The 16,260-nt window shown below is 42.9% G+C and overlaps 1 protein-coding gene and 1 long non-coding RNA gene across 2 annotated transcripts in view; both read left to right on the top strand.

Moving 5' to 3' along the window:
* Nucleotides 1-16,260, top strand: part of LOC132469551 (capping protein, Arp2/3 and myosin-I linker protein 3-like) — a 189,467-nt gene that overhangs the window by 33,466 nt on the left and 139,741 nt on the right. The window contains 6 exon segments of the mRNA XM_060067536.1: nt 9,370-9,542; nt 11,227-11,295; nt 11,638-11,731; nt 12,176-12,274; nt 12,546-12,665; nt 13,156-13,269. Of these exon segments, the coding sequence (XP_059923519.1) occupies nt 9,370-9,542; nt 11,227-11,295; nt 11,638-11,731; nt 12,176-12,274; nt 12,546-12,665; nt 13,156-13,269 (669 nt within the window).
* LOC132469575 (uncharacterized) lies at nt 13,619-15,250 on the top strand. The gene is made up of 3 exons (XR_009528439.1): nt 13,619-14,239; nt 14,369-14,547; nt 14,886-15,250. It is a non-coding gene; the product is annotated as an uncharacterized LOC132469575 (long non-coding RNA).

Raw genomic sequence — 16,260 nt, 5'->3', positions numbered from 1 at the left:
CTCAAAATCATATGTAGCTAGGGCCGCAAGCCACCTATGCCCTGTCGCATTTAGCTTCCCAGTTGTCAATACGTAGGTGAGCGGATTGTTGTCCGTCATCACAGTGAATCTCACCCCATATAAATAGTCATGGAACTTATCCACCACTGCCCATTTAAGGGCTAAAAACTCAAGCTGATGAATATGATACCTCTTCTCTGCAGCACTCAAACCTCTACTGGCGAACGCGATAGGCCTAAGGCCTTCATCATGCACCTGATTTAAGACAGCCCCTAACCCTTTAAGGCTAGCATCAATGTGCAACACATAGGTCTTGTTCGGGTCCGCAAAAGCTAATACAGGCGCGTTGGTGAGTTACTCAATGATCTCATGGAAAGCCTTGGTACACTCATTAGTCCATCTTGAGCCAAACGGTTGAGACTCTTTAAAGTACTGCTGTTGGTCTTTAACACTCACTTTCTTTCCTTTCCTCACTGGAGGATAACCCTTGGTCAGGTCTGTCAATGGCTTAACTGTGGAGTAGTAGTGTGCTACAAATCTGCGATTATAGCCGCATAAACCGAGGAAAGATCTCAGGGACTTCAAGTCAGTAGGCTTCGGCCACTTGGTGACTGCCTCCACCTTAGCTGGGTCGGTGGCAATCCCGTCAGCCGACACAATATGCCCACATATTTTACTCTAGGCTGGCAGAACTGGCACTTATCCATTGAAAGCTTAAGACCCACTTCCTCGAGACGGTCTAACACCTTCATCAACCTCTCCTCATGCTCCTCCAAAGTCGCACCGAAAACAATTAAATCATCTAGGTAGACAAGGACTTGTAACAAGTTCATGTCCCCTACGGCCTTCTCCATTAAACGTTGAAATGTCGCAGGAGCCCCCATTACTCCCTGCGGCATTCTCTCGAACTGATAGAAGCCGAGAGGACATATAAACGCAGTTTTCTCCTTGTCTTCCTCGGCCATGGCTATTTGATAATAGCCGCTACGAAGATCAAGTACGGAGAACCATCGGCTTCCAGTTAAGCAGTCCAGTGCATCATCGATGCGTGGGGTGGTGTATTGATCAGGAATAGTCTTAGTATTCAGAGTTTGGTAATCGATGCACATACGCACACTACCATTTTTCTTTCTGGCGATCACTATCGGTGATGCGTACGGACTCCGTGACTCCTTGATCACTCCTATAGCTAGCAAGTCTCTAAGGTGAAAACACTTTGCGCCGCCGGCACAGCTTCTGGGTAAGTCTCTCTCTCCATTCCCTAGGAATAGGAGAATCACCAAAATCAATCTGACTGGGGTCCATCTCTCTTGATATCTCACCAGTCCCTGGCGAAGTCGCCAAATCAGCCACCTGCACTTTCCCTAGCGGTGTGCCTGAAGGTATCCTCACCTCTTACTTGGACTCATTCTGCAGTAGCAGAGAGAAACATTTAGGATTAATAGCCTTAGCTAGGGCTACCACAGGCTGCAACATCACACCTTGAGGCAATGGCGTGGAATCACTCGCCTCCACCACAACTATGCCTTCAAGCTCTGACTGAAATAAGTCCACTTAAAACGGCACACAACAGCTCTCTAGAGGGGGTATGGTTAGCTGCCCAGGGCCCATCCAGCAGATCAAACCGACCAAGTGTTCCTCATACCATTTTTCAAAAATGATCGTCACTTGTGACCCGCTATCCAGAATCGCTGTACAGGGGTGCCCATTCACCTTCACCTGCATAGTAGACGACGGACCAATCAGCCCCTTAGGAAACGTAGCAGTTGTCTTGGCTTGCACAGCTTGTTTTCTGACTGAAGCGTGCGTTTGGTCATCCTTAAAATCACTGTCAGGAAAGTAGTTTCTTTTGGCTTTATTAAGTGAAGCAATAAGCCTCCTAATAACTCTTTTCTCATTTTCAGGAGACGAGCACTTAGTGGCGATATGACCGTCCTCCCCACACCGGTAACAGAAACGGTCACCATCATTCCTAAACCTCTGCGGTCGTGCAGAAGACCCACGCTCAGCAGTATTCATCCCAACAGCAGCAGCTGCAACCTGCTGCTCAGCTACATCCCCGCCTTTAGCCTTCCACTTCTTTTCTAATCTGTTAACTTTCTTTCGCAAAGCAACCTCGTCAGCTCCGTCCTTGCCTGACTGGAATGACTGGGATGCTAAAGCATGAACATCACATTCCTCCTCACCGAAGGATGGCCTCTTATTCATCTCAGACACATAGGTTTTAAGAGCTTTGAAGTCAGCCTTCAGTTCCTCCACAATGTCAGTGTCATTCTCTGCAGATTCATCTCGTGCAGCAACACTTCGAACACGGGTATTCACTCTTTGCCGTGTCCGGTCATGTTCTTCCTCCGTTCTGATCTCGGTAAATAAATCTAGGAAATTAGGAGGGTAGACCTTTCTTTCATTTAAACGCATTCTTAGCAGCATCCAATCAGAACCGATTGCCCCACGAAGCAGCTGTTCAACCCTCACTCTGTCTTTGTCTCGGTCTGAAATACCACCTTTCTTAACCACCTTAGCCAGAATAGGTTCAAGCCTCCGGACATAGTCAGACAACTTCTCACCAGCCTTCTGCTGTATGAGGCGAAAAGAGAAATAGAGGTCCTCACCAGACTCTGCAGACCCAAACGCATTATCTAGTGCATTCAAATACTCTTCAGGGCTGGCACGGGTCTACTAAGGCGCAAGGACTTCACTACCTCTACAGCAAGACCCCTCAAACTCTCAATGATTCTGCGTTTCTTTTCCTGCTCAGGCCATTCGCTTTCTTGGACCATCAGTGTCGCCTGTTCTAACCAGTAATCCAATGATTCCTCCCCAGCCGGGGTGGGAATGCTACCGGAGAAAATCCTAAGCCGGCGATAACTATGACTCTCAGTCTGGCCTTTATTAGCTCGACTGATAGCATCAGCTAAAGACTGGAGAACTGCATCTGAAGTCCCGCCAGGGGGAACTGACGGAGTGCAAAAACCTTCTAAATCAGCTACTGATTTCCCCTCAGTTGCTAAGAAGATTTTCAACTTCTCTGAAAAATCATCAGGAGCAGCAGGAGTTCCATTAGCCTTCACAATCTTCCATACATCGTCACCATCAGCAGGCCTCACCTCCGGGGGAACCCAACTTGAAACAACCTCTTCTTTGCATTCACAAAGAACTAAAAGGCCACCAGCCTCACTGCTGAATTTCCTCCCCCGTACTCGGACACGTCCCCAACATCGCACAGTATGTAGGACATCTTCAATTTGGCCCACTTCAAGATCTCTGTTTGCTGCCAGGCTTTATAATTTGATGGATCCTCCATGGCTAAATTACAATCTTCTTTAAGCGCAAACAACGTACTTACCTAACAATAAGACAATAAGACTACGACAACAAAAAGGGTTCCAAAACACTACAAACACAAATCCCGGACGAGCCCCCATTTTATGTAGCGCCCCCATGCCATGGCTATGAACATGATATTCTAATTAACCCAAAAGTTAATTGGGACGCTCCCAAGTTCACATTAAACTGACCACACGCTATATGTGGTAATCTACCCGATTTTATGTTTAGTTATATTGTAGTGTCTTGTAGAACTAAACCCCTAATGTATAGGAATCACTGCATGGTAATGACAATAAAAACACACATAATTTACTATGAAAGATGGTTTCATTGAATTAACACGTTAAACGTTAACAAGAATCATTCTGTGCATCGACCCACAGGTAAATCAATTCACACATGAAATCAAATGCATTTTGGAAATGTTCAAAGCAAAATAAAGTCCTATGCCGGTGTCATGCCAAATTTGTACCGGCTGCCAAATTTGTACCGGGTGCCATCCATACGTAATCCATTCCAAACCTGCCTGGCAACAGATGATCGCGTCGTCCGTTGCCTGTCAACGGACGATCGCGTCGAATGACGTGAAAGGTTCACGAACATTCGCGAACCTTCAAGCTTGTTCATTCGCGCTTGTCCGTTATCTGTATTGTGCTATTTCGTCCTTGACCTGCTTTAAACACTCAGTTTACTTGCTAAATTTGATTAAACAATTAAATAAAATACAAATATAAAGTAAAAACAAGTGTTATCTAGCGATCCGTTTTCTGTATTATGTTATTTCGTCTTTGGCAACATGAGCGCGAATGTTTTTTGAAACCCGCTTTAAACACTCAGTTTACTAGCTAAATTTGATTAAACAATTAAATACAATACAAATATAAAGTAAATACAAATATAAAGTAAAAACAAGTGTTATCTAGCGATCCGTTATCTGTATTATGTCATTTCGTCTTTGGCAACATGAGCCGAATGTTTTTTGAAACCTGCCCGGCAACGGACAACCCTTACGTAATCAGTTGTCCGTTGCCTGGCAACGGACAACTGTTGACGTGCCCGGTACAAATTTGGCATGACACCGGCACAAACTATTTATCCCCACGTTGCAGGCCTGTGTCGTCGCTTGGGTACGTGGAGGCCAAAAACAGAACGGCCGCTTCACTCACAGGAGCAAACAAACAAACAATCAAATGTACCTTTCACCTCACTTGGCGGGGTGTGTGTGTGTGCGTGTGGAAGCGATCGGACAGTCGCGGTCCTCGGGTCGACTGGTCCACGCTGGAGTTTTATCCAAACCGACCGGCAATGACCCTCATGCTGGCGTCTTATCCAAACGACCACACTCAGCCTTCTGCCGCGTCCACGTCTGGAGGCAGGCTCAGCATCTCCAGAAACCTCAGAAGCACATCCCCGATCACTGATCTGGTGGTTATCTATCCGACAACCGGAACAGTATACCTCTAGTCCATTTCCTAGACAGAGTATTAATCGCATGTAGGTATAATTGGATCACGAGCTCGGACTAGCCGACCGTACGTTCACACCATGGACATAATAAAGGATGGACCACAGACTGGAAAATGGCCGCCCATTCATTCCTATACAAACTGCTCAGTGGCGCAGGGTAACATACAGGAGCAATTTGCTTCCGCGTTATGGGGCCAAGACACGCGACCTAGTCCGTGACGTACCGGATGCAGAGATCTTCTTCTTCTTCTAGTTTAGTGGAGGATCATAGTTTTTCCCCATATACCGCCACCTACTGGACTACTACACAGGAGTTTGTGACAAGGACGTTGGCAAATGATACTTTAAATCATAAAAATAAATTCAAAGAAAAAACCAAACTAACGAAACAAAATAAACAAAATAAAACAAACTAACAAAAGAAATGAATAAATAAATATAAAAAATATATATACTTAAGGTTAAATTCTTCTAATTAGGTTAGTATCTTTTAGCTAATTTATCAGCAATTTCATTGCCATAAATTCCATGGTGGGCTGGAATCCAACAGAACTGAATAACTAAACCAAGGCTTATAATATTTAAAAGAAGATGCTTTACCTCTATCACCAAATCTTCACGTATTGAATTATCTGTTATAAAACTTAGTATCTACAACCCATCTAAGAGCGGTTATTATTGTGGCCATCTCGATTGAGTATACTGATAAAGTCACCCACTCTATATCCATATCCTTTTTCAAATTCTGGAATATATATGCCAATACCACATTGTCCTTTGGGATCTTTAGAACCATCTGTAAATATTTTCAGATATCCATAGAATGAAGTATTTAAATAACTTGAGCAGGCATTAGCAAAACTTTGTTTGGTGAGATGCTCGCTTTTTCGAAATGGAATAAGATGCAGCTGGGTAGGCGCTGAGAGGTGATGCATGAGGCATGATGGTGGCACGGCAGACAAGTAGAGGAGCATGATGGACTGGGATCTGATGAGGAAACAAAAAAGATTATCTGTTATTGCTTAAGAAACAGATTCCTTCCAACTAACTATTTACGAAAAATGCAATCAATAATTTATATAAAAGTAAATGTTTACATATCGACCAGCAACGAAGTTGGAGTAGCCTACCCAAATAATGAATTGTAATACACCAACATTGTCAACTGTCATACATACATACGCTAACCATAACCCTGTCATACATAGCTAAACAAGCAAATGAAAATGAAATACCTACCAACGCAACTGAAATGTTAATATTAGACAATTAACAATATTATGAAAATTACGTAGGTCTCCCATAATCATTCAGGTAATCAATACGTCCGTGCCTGTTACAGCTATTTCAATGATATGTGTGTTATATATCCGTGTTCAACGCCATTCATGTTAAGTAAAAGGACAAATCTCAGACTTTGGAAGTTAATGGAGTTAATGGAAGTTAATTCGGAATTTAATTTAATTCAGAAGTTAATGGAGCCGTGCACTTCAAAATAGGTCCATAGCAAGGAGCCGTTTGTTTCAGTACGACTCCTTTCAGCTGCCCACCCAACATAAACTGCTAATAAAACGCTTGAGGAGGCGTTTTGAAAAGAAAAAAACGTACATTTTTTTAGAAGTATAGAAATATAATTATGAGCCTTTGATTGATATCCAGACATTTTTTGCGGAGACACAATCCTGTTCCCCACTTGTATTGGAGTGGACGGCGATATCTACTTCTGGGCCACATGAAATGATGGACCCCCGTCCACAGCCAGCTTAAACAGCTGCGATACCAGGCTTGGCCTCTGAGCACTGGTGGATTGCGGAAGTATGCGCCTATCCTGGGGGCCTGGTTCACACCCCTCTTCAGCTGCCGAGCTTCCAACCTTTTAACCCTCCAGTTCAAAGGTCACATTAAGAAAACAACCAAAACGTACATACTCAAATGAAAATAAAATACAGGCCATAGGAAAATAAAACATTCTGCATAATGTATTCAAAATCATTAAACATTTATTAACACCTTTTAACTTAAAGAAAATTAAAGGAAAATATAGCACAGGGCTACATCAGTATCAAAGGTGAAAGTAGAAACGAGTGGCCAAAAGCTGTCATTTGTTAGTTATCACAGACAATTTTCAACAATGAATGATCTGTACGGAGCTCCATAAGGGACATTAGGGAGAACGGACAGAACCTTATGCCGCTTTTCCACTGCATGGTACCAGCTCGACACGACTCGACTCAGCTCGCATTTTTTGCGTTTCCACCGCGGTACCATGGTATCTGGTACCTGAAGTGGCTGCTTTTTCTAGTACCTACTCGCTCTAGGTTCCAAGCGAGCTGAGCCGATGCTAAAAGGTGACGTCGGCAGACGGCCGGCGACTGATTGGCCAGAGAGTGTGACGAAGTCACGAGAGCGACATGCTGGTAACATCCATAGCAGCGCCGCAGCCAACATGTTCCACTTCTCCAACTTCTTCAACATGCCAGCTAATAATAGTAATGCGATCGATGCCCTCCATTGTTGTTATGTGGGTTCTGTCCATGTGTGGGTTGCGTATGTGTTGTTTGCGTCGCGTACACAAATACGTCACGGCCCTTTCGCGCAGCCGACCCCGCCCACGTCCAGGAGGTACTATTTGCGGTGGAAAAGCACCCGTGCTGCTACCGTGTCGAGTCGTGTCGTGTCGAGTCGTGTCGTGTCGAGTCGTGTCGTGTCGAGTCGTGTCGAGTCGAGCTACATGTGCGGTGGAAAAGCGGCATTAGTTTGGAAGTCATGCTTAGTGACACGACATATAGCCTACTTCCAATTGAAATACAATATTTTGAAAATAGGCCTACGTGTCTCTGATCACGTTTCAATAGATTAAATAACGTGACAGTGTCACGTATTTCCGTGAGACCAGGTTCGAGCGTGTGCGGGTTGAATTGCGTGTGTCTCACGCCGAATGCATGAGACATGAGAGCCCTGTACTTACGTGACACAAACCAGCACCGCAAACGTTCTCTCCCGCTTGAGATGCCCGGAGATTCTCGGGCATCTTCGACAATTTGGCTATAGATTGTCTCATTACACGCCTAATTACATGCCTAATAATATAATTATAGCCTAATTATATATATAGCCTATATATATATATAGGCAATATATATAATTAGGCAATATATATATATATAGATATAGCATTTGTGGTTTTGGCATAAACATAACTAAGGTGCACTGTACTATCTGCGCACACCCTTTCTGAAGCCTCTCTCTCACTCTCTCTCTCTCTGTCCCTCTCTCTCTTTCTCTCGTACCGTTTTGTGGAGCACGTTAATTGTCTGAGAACACTCCCATTCAGAATGCATTGGTTTACATTTCGTTCTGTGTAGCACGCAAAAAGTCTGACTATCGTGCTCTGGAACACGCTTCAATAGATTAACGTTCGTGAGCAGGAGCACGCAATCGCGTGATACCGGGTTGCAACTTGCAACCACAGACATTCCAAATCAGCACGCTTGAGCCTCCGTTTTTTCAAAGGCGAGCAGAACAGCTAGTGCTCATTTTACACCAAACGCAAGTTTTAGCCACTGGGGGACCATAGGCAGGCTAGGGGAACTCATATTTATGTTAGAAAACCTCATAAAGAGAGATTTTCATGTCATGGGACCTTTAAGGATGCGTTTTATGGTGTCCTTCAGAGGAGTGGCTGCAATCTGAATCTTGAAATAATCAGCAATTGACAAAACCTGATCCTTCGTGCAGTTATCAAGCAACGCCTCAGAAGGAGACCAAACAAATTCCTCTACTATAGAAGCCATACTGCTCCAACAATCGCAGCATGAGCCGACCAAAAAAAAAAGAGGGTGCTGTATAGGCAGCAATACAATCACTATCTAAAAGGAACACTGGAGCTTTCCCTACCCTAGCTAATCCCCAAAAGCTAACTGTATATCTCATCCCTAGTCTTGGTGTGATTACCGGCTGGGGGTATTTACTCGCTGTAAACCAGTGGGTCTGAAAAGACCCTGCTATGCAGTTACCCTCAGAACACCCTAGACGGGATCCTGAGCATATAGGTCTACCCGCTTTCACCACCACATAAAACGAAAAGGATGCAAACAAACTCTCCAATAGAGCAAGTTGCTAAGCCTGCCAAGAAAAACTCCAGTTATTCCCGAAGCAACCTAAATACCAGCCCCTGTAGACGTACCCCAAACAATCTACCCCAATTCAAACAAATGCTCTCACAAAAGAACTACCAAACTGTTATGTGTGATACTGTCACAGCCCGGCTCAAGGGAATGACAAGGAGGAGACCACACATAGCTTTAAGTTTGACAATCATAGTTTATTTAACCAACTTAACGTAAAGTTAAAGGGATGCATGCAAATCAGTAATAATCAGTGATGTGTGTGGATGAGTGGAGAATGTGATGTATGTGAGAAGCAAAGTTAACCAAAAACCCTAAACAAACCATACCTCAAGGAGCTTGCATCCCTCTTCCTGCGATTAGAGTTTGGCACGGCTATGGTGTGTCTACATTCTTCACATCTCTCTCTCGCTCTCTCTCTGCCACATGTCTTTTCCGTCCCCAGGCGCTGCAGTCTCTGTCGCTGACTGAATCGCGCCTCCGCTCTCGGGGCACGGTGTTGGTGAACACCCTGGGCAGCAACACCTGCCTCAGGAAAGTGGACCTGAGTGGGAACAGCATGGAGGACATTGGTGCTAAGATGCTGAGCAAGGCTCTTCAGATCAACACCACACTCAGGTGAGTGTCGAGGTCAGGTGGTAGGAGTGCCTATCATCGTCATATACCTACTTACTGTACGTCCACACCAGGAGCGACCAAAGCGTCAAAGACGCTTTGGTCGCTCACAAAGTTTCGCTGCAAATTTTTCTGTTCGCTTTGGTCTCTCAAGTCGCTCATGACGTACAATTCAATTATGCAGACGCATTTAAAGGAGCCGTATGCATTTAGTAGGCCCTGCCTACAGACAGCCATATCAAATAGTGAACTCTCCCATACACCTTGGCCATATTGCCGAGACGGTTTTGCTTGTTCGATAAAGTGCTTCGACAACAGGTAGGACAGTGATTCCCCCCAATATAAAAAAAATCCTAAAATGTAGGCTAATTACAACCGAGAACAAAAAACCCTGCGTGCTGTAGTAGTTAAAATATGTTTCACTGATCTGCAAATCATGATCTGCACTCATTCGTCGCACTCAAAACAAATAGACATTGGCGCACATGGCTAATTTGCATACGTGCACAGGACTGGTTGGCTCCGCAAGGCAAATAATGGAACATATCTATCTATCTCGGCCTATCTGTCTATCTATCTATCAACGCGTGTCTAGTTTTAATGTGATGTATTGTGTGTATGTCCAGTCAGACTTGTTCTGTGTGGTCTTGTAGGCTACTGTCCTGTGTGGGCCGAACCACCTAAATGGATTCCCGACGATTTGTGTCGTTTGGTATTAATAAAGACTTGACTAGGCTATCTATCTATCTAGACTATTTAATTAACAATTATTCACCTCAGGCTCCGTGAATAGTGGGGAATAGAGGGATAAAAGACAAGAGATATATCCCTTGTCATTTATCCCTCGTCTTGTCGATTAGTTTGTTTATGTGACGATTTCAAAAACTTTTTTGTTTTTGTTTAAAGCATGCTACACGCGATTGGTTGGTTAGATTGGTGGCATGGAGAGCAAATTAAAATGATTCCCGCTTAAATACGAACGTTCTAGATGTCATCATCATCATCGGGTGCCCATCAACCTACAGCTGCGATTAATACTTCAGCCGACATTTTGTTCAGTGAGTGAATAAAGGTAGGTAGGAACCAAAGTGCCTGCCGATGTTCCCTGGGATCCACGCAAGCGAAGAGCGTCTACATTCCGATTGGCTGTCAGTGTTTGGACGCTGAAGCGAATCATAGTCATTTGCATAAAGTTAAAAAGTTTTCAACTTCTTTTTGACGCTCTGGTCGCTCAACTTTGGCCGCTGGTAGCGTTGGTCGCTTTGGTCGCTTTGGTCGCTCTTGCCCATAGAAAGCGAATGACTTCCGGCGATTTGGTCGCTCAATTCGCTTCTGGTGTGGACGTACAGTTACTCTTATGCTTTGTTGATAGCTGTATTTTGGGATATTTTGTGCATTAATTGTTTATATTTTCTCTATTATAATGTTGCGTAAGTTATTACCATGGTGTTTGTTTTTTTACTGTAGCTTAGAGTTGTCAACGTCATGTGTCTTATGGCTTACAGGTGTTGTCTTTTGTGTTTCTCAGCATCCCTGACAGCAAAAGACTAGATCTTTAACTTGAAGTTTACATTTTCAGAATAGACCATACATTTAGAATGTGTTTTAGAGATGTATACTTTAGAGACATTAGCCAACTATTCAATTTCAGCATGTCTTTGTGTTGGGTTGCCGATGCCTCCTACAGGAGCGTGACATGGGATCGAAACAATACCTCAGCGACTGGCTTTTTGGATGTAGCGCGGGCACTCGAGCAGTAAGAGGATAACACAAAACACACCCACCAACTCAAACCATCTCTTTGAACACCAGCCTTCCTTCATAGCACAGCAGTAAACTAGCAACACATTGGAAAGGTGTGAATGAAACCTGGGCTGAGGGCCAGAGATTACATGGTTATAGATCAAAGCCAAATTCTTCACCCTTCTGAACGAGTGTGATAAATATGTTTTAAGACAGCTTTCTCCACTGGCAAATTTTAATCTAAACCAAAGTTTCTTCTGATAGGGTTCTCTGGAACAAAACCCCGCTCTAATAACACTTTTTTCTTTTTTTCCTCCTACGTTTTCATTGACACCGCCATCGTCTACCTCTTAAGTAATTTCACCTTGCAGTACATGCCCCTCCCTCTCAGTGACATCAGCCAGGCATACCGGAGTGCCCCAGAGAAAACGGAGCAGGCTCTAACCAAGGTTGGTGTCCTTGTCCGGCATTCGCCTGGTAAAACTTCAGAAATAAACCCAATACAACTTTATGTATTTTCATAGCGGTGCAATTTATTTATTGGAATTTAACTAAATGGTTTCATTGCACAAATGATGTACTTTTTATGGTCTAGTCTAGCATAAAACAGCCAGTTTCAGTTTTTAAAGGGAAGAGATATGCACGCATTAAAGCTTTGCTTTGTCAAATTTCAAGCAAAAAATGTGAAATTGATATTTGGCTGATTTTCCATCTCGACTCCAGCGACTATATTGATGCTTTGTATCCTCCTAGAAAAAAATAGCCACATCTAAGCTTTTCCACTCTCTCCTTTTCCCGCTCCTATCTTAAATCAAGGCAGTGTGAAATACAACTAAATGGTAGCTATGCTAATATGGTCAGGCTCTCTCTGTCCCCACTTCTATACCCTGCAGATCCAGCGAGCTCTGCTGAGAAACAACCAAACCCAACAATTCTCCCAGAGACAGGCCCTCCGCCTGCACCAGGGCCTGGTCACCAGCACCGCTGAGCAGGTATTGCAGCCTGCAGAGTAGGGGCAGATCTTGTTGCAATTTCCAATGCAGTCCAATTTTTTTTTATGAAATGACATAATTTATGCAGACTGTTTGGATTTGTTTTTACTAGGCATGATTTACCAGCAGTAAATGTAAGATCTGATACCAACGGATGTGGGGAATCAAAATGGAAAAATTTATTTAAACCATTGGAGAAAAACTTGTGTCCGCATGTGTGTGTTTGTGTGCATTCCGACACCTGTCCCTCTGCCGGCCTTGTGTTGTCTAGGTGATGGAGCGTCTGTGCGTGCGTGTCGAGCAGCAGGTGTGTGTGTTACGAGGTGTTGGCGACATGGAGGAGATCCAAGCTGCCAAACAAGTGCTGAAAGAAGCCAGGAGCTCCCGTGCTGTCAGTGAATATATAATTGTCAATGACAACCTCAGGTGTAAATTATTAGTTTTTTGAGGAAAAACTAATTGGAACCTTATTTGTCACAGGGCATGACCAGACCTACAGGGAGAAAGCATGCCCTGAACACAAACAAAACACAGCCGGAAACAATGGGCGAATAGTGTATTTTTCTTAGTTTTACAAAATGCTTCTCTATCATTGACTGCTTCTTCACAGAAGCTATAGTGCATGTGTTAATTTGATTTGATGCAGAACATAATTTAAGGAACAGACCTTGATTTTTATTCAATATAGGTAGCTCCCAGTGGTGTGCTCAACCATGCACAGCCATTACATTGTTTATCTTTTAACAAAACTGCCAGGGTTTGTAGCATCACTACCAGCTTGGTTGACATATGTTGCCTTTAAAGCAAGCAGGGTAAGTAAAGTGTGTGTCCGATCCTATGCTTGGAAGACTTGTCTTGAATGTGTGCTCCTCTCTCTCCAGCTCTACCCGTCACTGTGCGAGCTGGCTCATGTTCTGTCAGTTGACGGACCAGTCCGACAGAGGTTAGACTCTCTAGCTGGAGAACTGGCCAAGGCAGCAGATAAGGAGCTGCAGGTATGGACTCAGAATATATTTTTTGTTAACACTAGAAACGCCGGGCCATTTTTACTTACTACTAGCGCCACAAGAGGCCTAAGTCATTTGAATGAGAGGCTGTGCATTTGCACATAATGGTGGCGCCAGAGCTATAGAGAGAGAGAGTTGCGACACGCTATGATCTCGCCGACAGGGTGGTCACGTGGTTGTCACGTGGTTCATGTAAGCCTCAAAAGTTCCAAACACGCCGCGCAGTCAATGTTATTCTATGGGACGACAGCAGAGATTTCAATATTGAATGGTAAATATGAATGAAAAAAACACATACAAGTATTTGTCTGACTGTTATGGCATTATTGCATATTTGTTAATGTCAGTTTTACATGGTAGGGGGACAACTGAAAGCTATCTATAAGTATTACTTAGATACGTTTTTAAGTTTGAGGGAAAGCTTCACGTTCGTGTTAGCATACTGGCTTAACCTTAACTTTTACCCTACATCTGTATTGAAATCAAAGTATTCAAGATGTTTTACCATGATCATTTTAAGATATGAGCCACACAAAGTATCAAATATATTAAAGAATAACTACTCATTACGCTTGGATGAATGAAATAGTATTTTTTTTTATTATACAATTAGTGTGACACGAACAAGTGAGTGCGATTGTGTGAACAGATTCAACAATGGACACAGCAGGGAACACTATATACTTAGGGCAAACCATTAACATATAACGTTGCAAATATACTATACTTTATGCCATTACAATACTTATAATAGCCCTGAGCAAATTCAAAATTGGTTTAGATCAATGGTCATACCATGGTTGGCTGTGCAGCGTTTGGATGCTCCAATCGGTCCGAGAAGGGTTACCACATGTATGGCTTCCCCAAGGACCAAGAGCGCAGGAAGAAATGGATGGCAATGGTCAGCCGTCAAAACTTACAAGTGACAGGGGTCAGCAACAGTCAAAAACGATGTAATGTAATTTAAGTAATGTTCACAACACTTGATAGCATTTCAAAGGGCATAATAATTCTAAGTGTAGAGAATTATGACTTTTCAATGATATTTGAAGTGCAATGGAAACTGATCTTACAAGCCTACCTACAGGTACACTTTGAACTAATTCACTGCCACAAAAGGAGAAGGGATGTTGAAGCTGAGGCCCGATGCAGTACCAACAGCTTTCATTCATCGCCCTAAGCCGAAGAGGAGGAAACCCCCTTCTGTGAGGGTGCCTCCAGAACCAAGTGCAACGGACCACACATATTTCACCAAATTAAACTTCGGTATGATCCATGCAGCTAACAATATTCCCCATTTCATGTAATTCAAGGATAGACAACACTCCTAATGAGATTGCATAATTCATATTTGTACATTCAGTTTAAGAAACAACCAGATGTCAGGGATTCTCTGAGGATTTGCACACAATGTGGATAATCAACACATTTCTACCCAATTAACAATTGCCGGTAGATCCATTTATACATTTTATTGGTTTCTGATTGTGGCAGATGATTTAATTCACATTACAGAAATATTTCGCTTTAATTAATTTTCTTACATTGGAGATGACAGTAGGCAAAATACATATAACAGCAACATTACCTTGTAATTATTACAGAGATTGAGGGAGAAATTGAGGTGGATTTCAAGAGCGATGAAAAGGACATGACAGGAGACAGCGAGAGCAATCAAGTTGGCCACTTTGCCAGGGGCAGGTGACTCAGGGGCAGGTGATCCAGGGGCAGCTGCTCCAGGGACCAGACTGCCAGGGACTGATGGGGCGACTATGGAGGACCTAATAAGGCAACTAGAAAAGGAAAAATTAATGAGAAGGAGAGCAGAGAGGGCTCTTGTAAAACAAAAAAGAATAAATTTGGCACCAAGAAAGAGAAACAATTCAGTCAACAAGAAGTTAAAACGAAAAAGCCATACAGGTTAAATTCACCGCCCATCATAATCAGCATTGTTGAAGCGGCGGCATCTGTAGGGCTTAAAGGCACCCAGTGCAACTTTATGTAAACATTCAATGAAAAATAAACATTCAATTTCTAGTCTTTTTTACACGTAGTAAGTTTCAATAACTCCATACCATTACATATCGACATTCAAGGAGCAAAGATGAGACGTCGTTGTGTGGTGAGAACTGATAGAAAATCGTAAACAACAACAATCGCCGGTGGGGAGAAGCCATTTTTCCATTGACTGGAAGCCTGCTTTATTTATTGTAGGTTACAAAAAATAAAGAAAATGGCGGCATTGTTGTTGTTATCGATTTTGTATCAGTTCTCACCACACAACGACGTCTCATCTTTGCTGCTTAAATGTCGGTATGTAATGGTATGGAGTTATTGAAACTTACTACGTGTAAAAAAGACTAGAAATTGAATGTTTATTTTTAAGCCTCGAAAGTTGCACTGGGTGCCTTTAATGTGCTGAACATCACCCTTTCCAGGATATAATTAAACAAACACTGTTATTTCTACTAGCTATCGCATCATAAAACCCGTCCTTAAATCAACCTAAATGATCATAGTTTAGTAATCCAACATAAATAACTAACTAAATAAAAGTTAGATTCACTACTGAACTTCGTAATTGTTGGTGTAGATACCTTCACATGGCGAAGTCGAGCTCACAAACTAGCAGGCAATCGGTCGTCTACCAAGACAAATATATATATAATTACGCCGTGCATATTCAAATAAATATCAGTATATGCATCATAAAAGGACCTCTAATACAATAGAAAGTTGACAATTCAAAAGAGGTAGCTATTTAATCAATTTACCCCTGGAGATACCTTCACAGATGGCGAAGTTGAGCCAACAAACTAGCAGGCAAACGGTCGTCTACCAAGATAAATATATATATAATTACGCTGTGCATTTACAAATAAATATCAGTATATGCATCATAAAGGGCCTCTAATACAATATAGACAGTTGACAATTCGAAAGAGGTAGCTATTTAATCAATTTACCTCAGAAGTTACT

This window comes from Gadus macrocephalus, chromosome 12 (assembly GCF_031168955.1).
Source record: "Gadus macrocephalus chromosome 12, ASM3116895v1".
NCBI lineage: Eukaryota > Metazoa > Chordata > Actinopteri > Gadiformes > Gadidae > Gadus > Gadus macrocephalus.
Note: the sequence above shows the minus strand (reverse complement) of the source record. Positions and strands in the feature narration are given on the sequence as shown.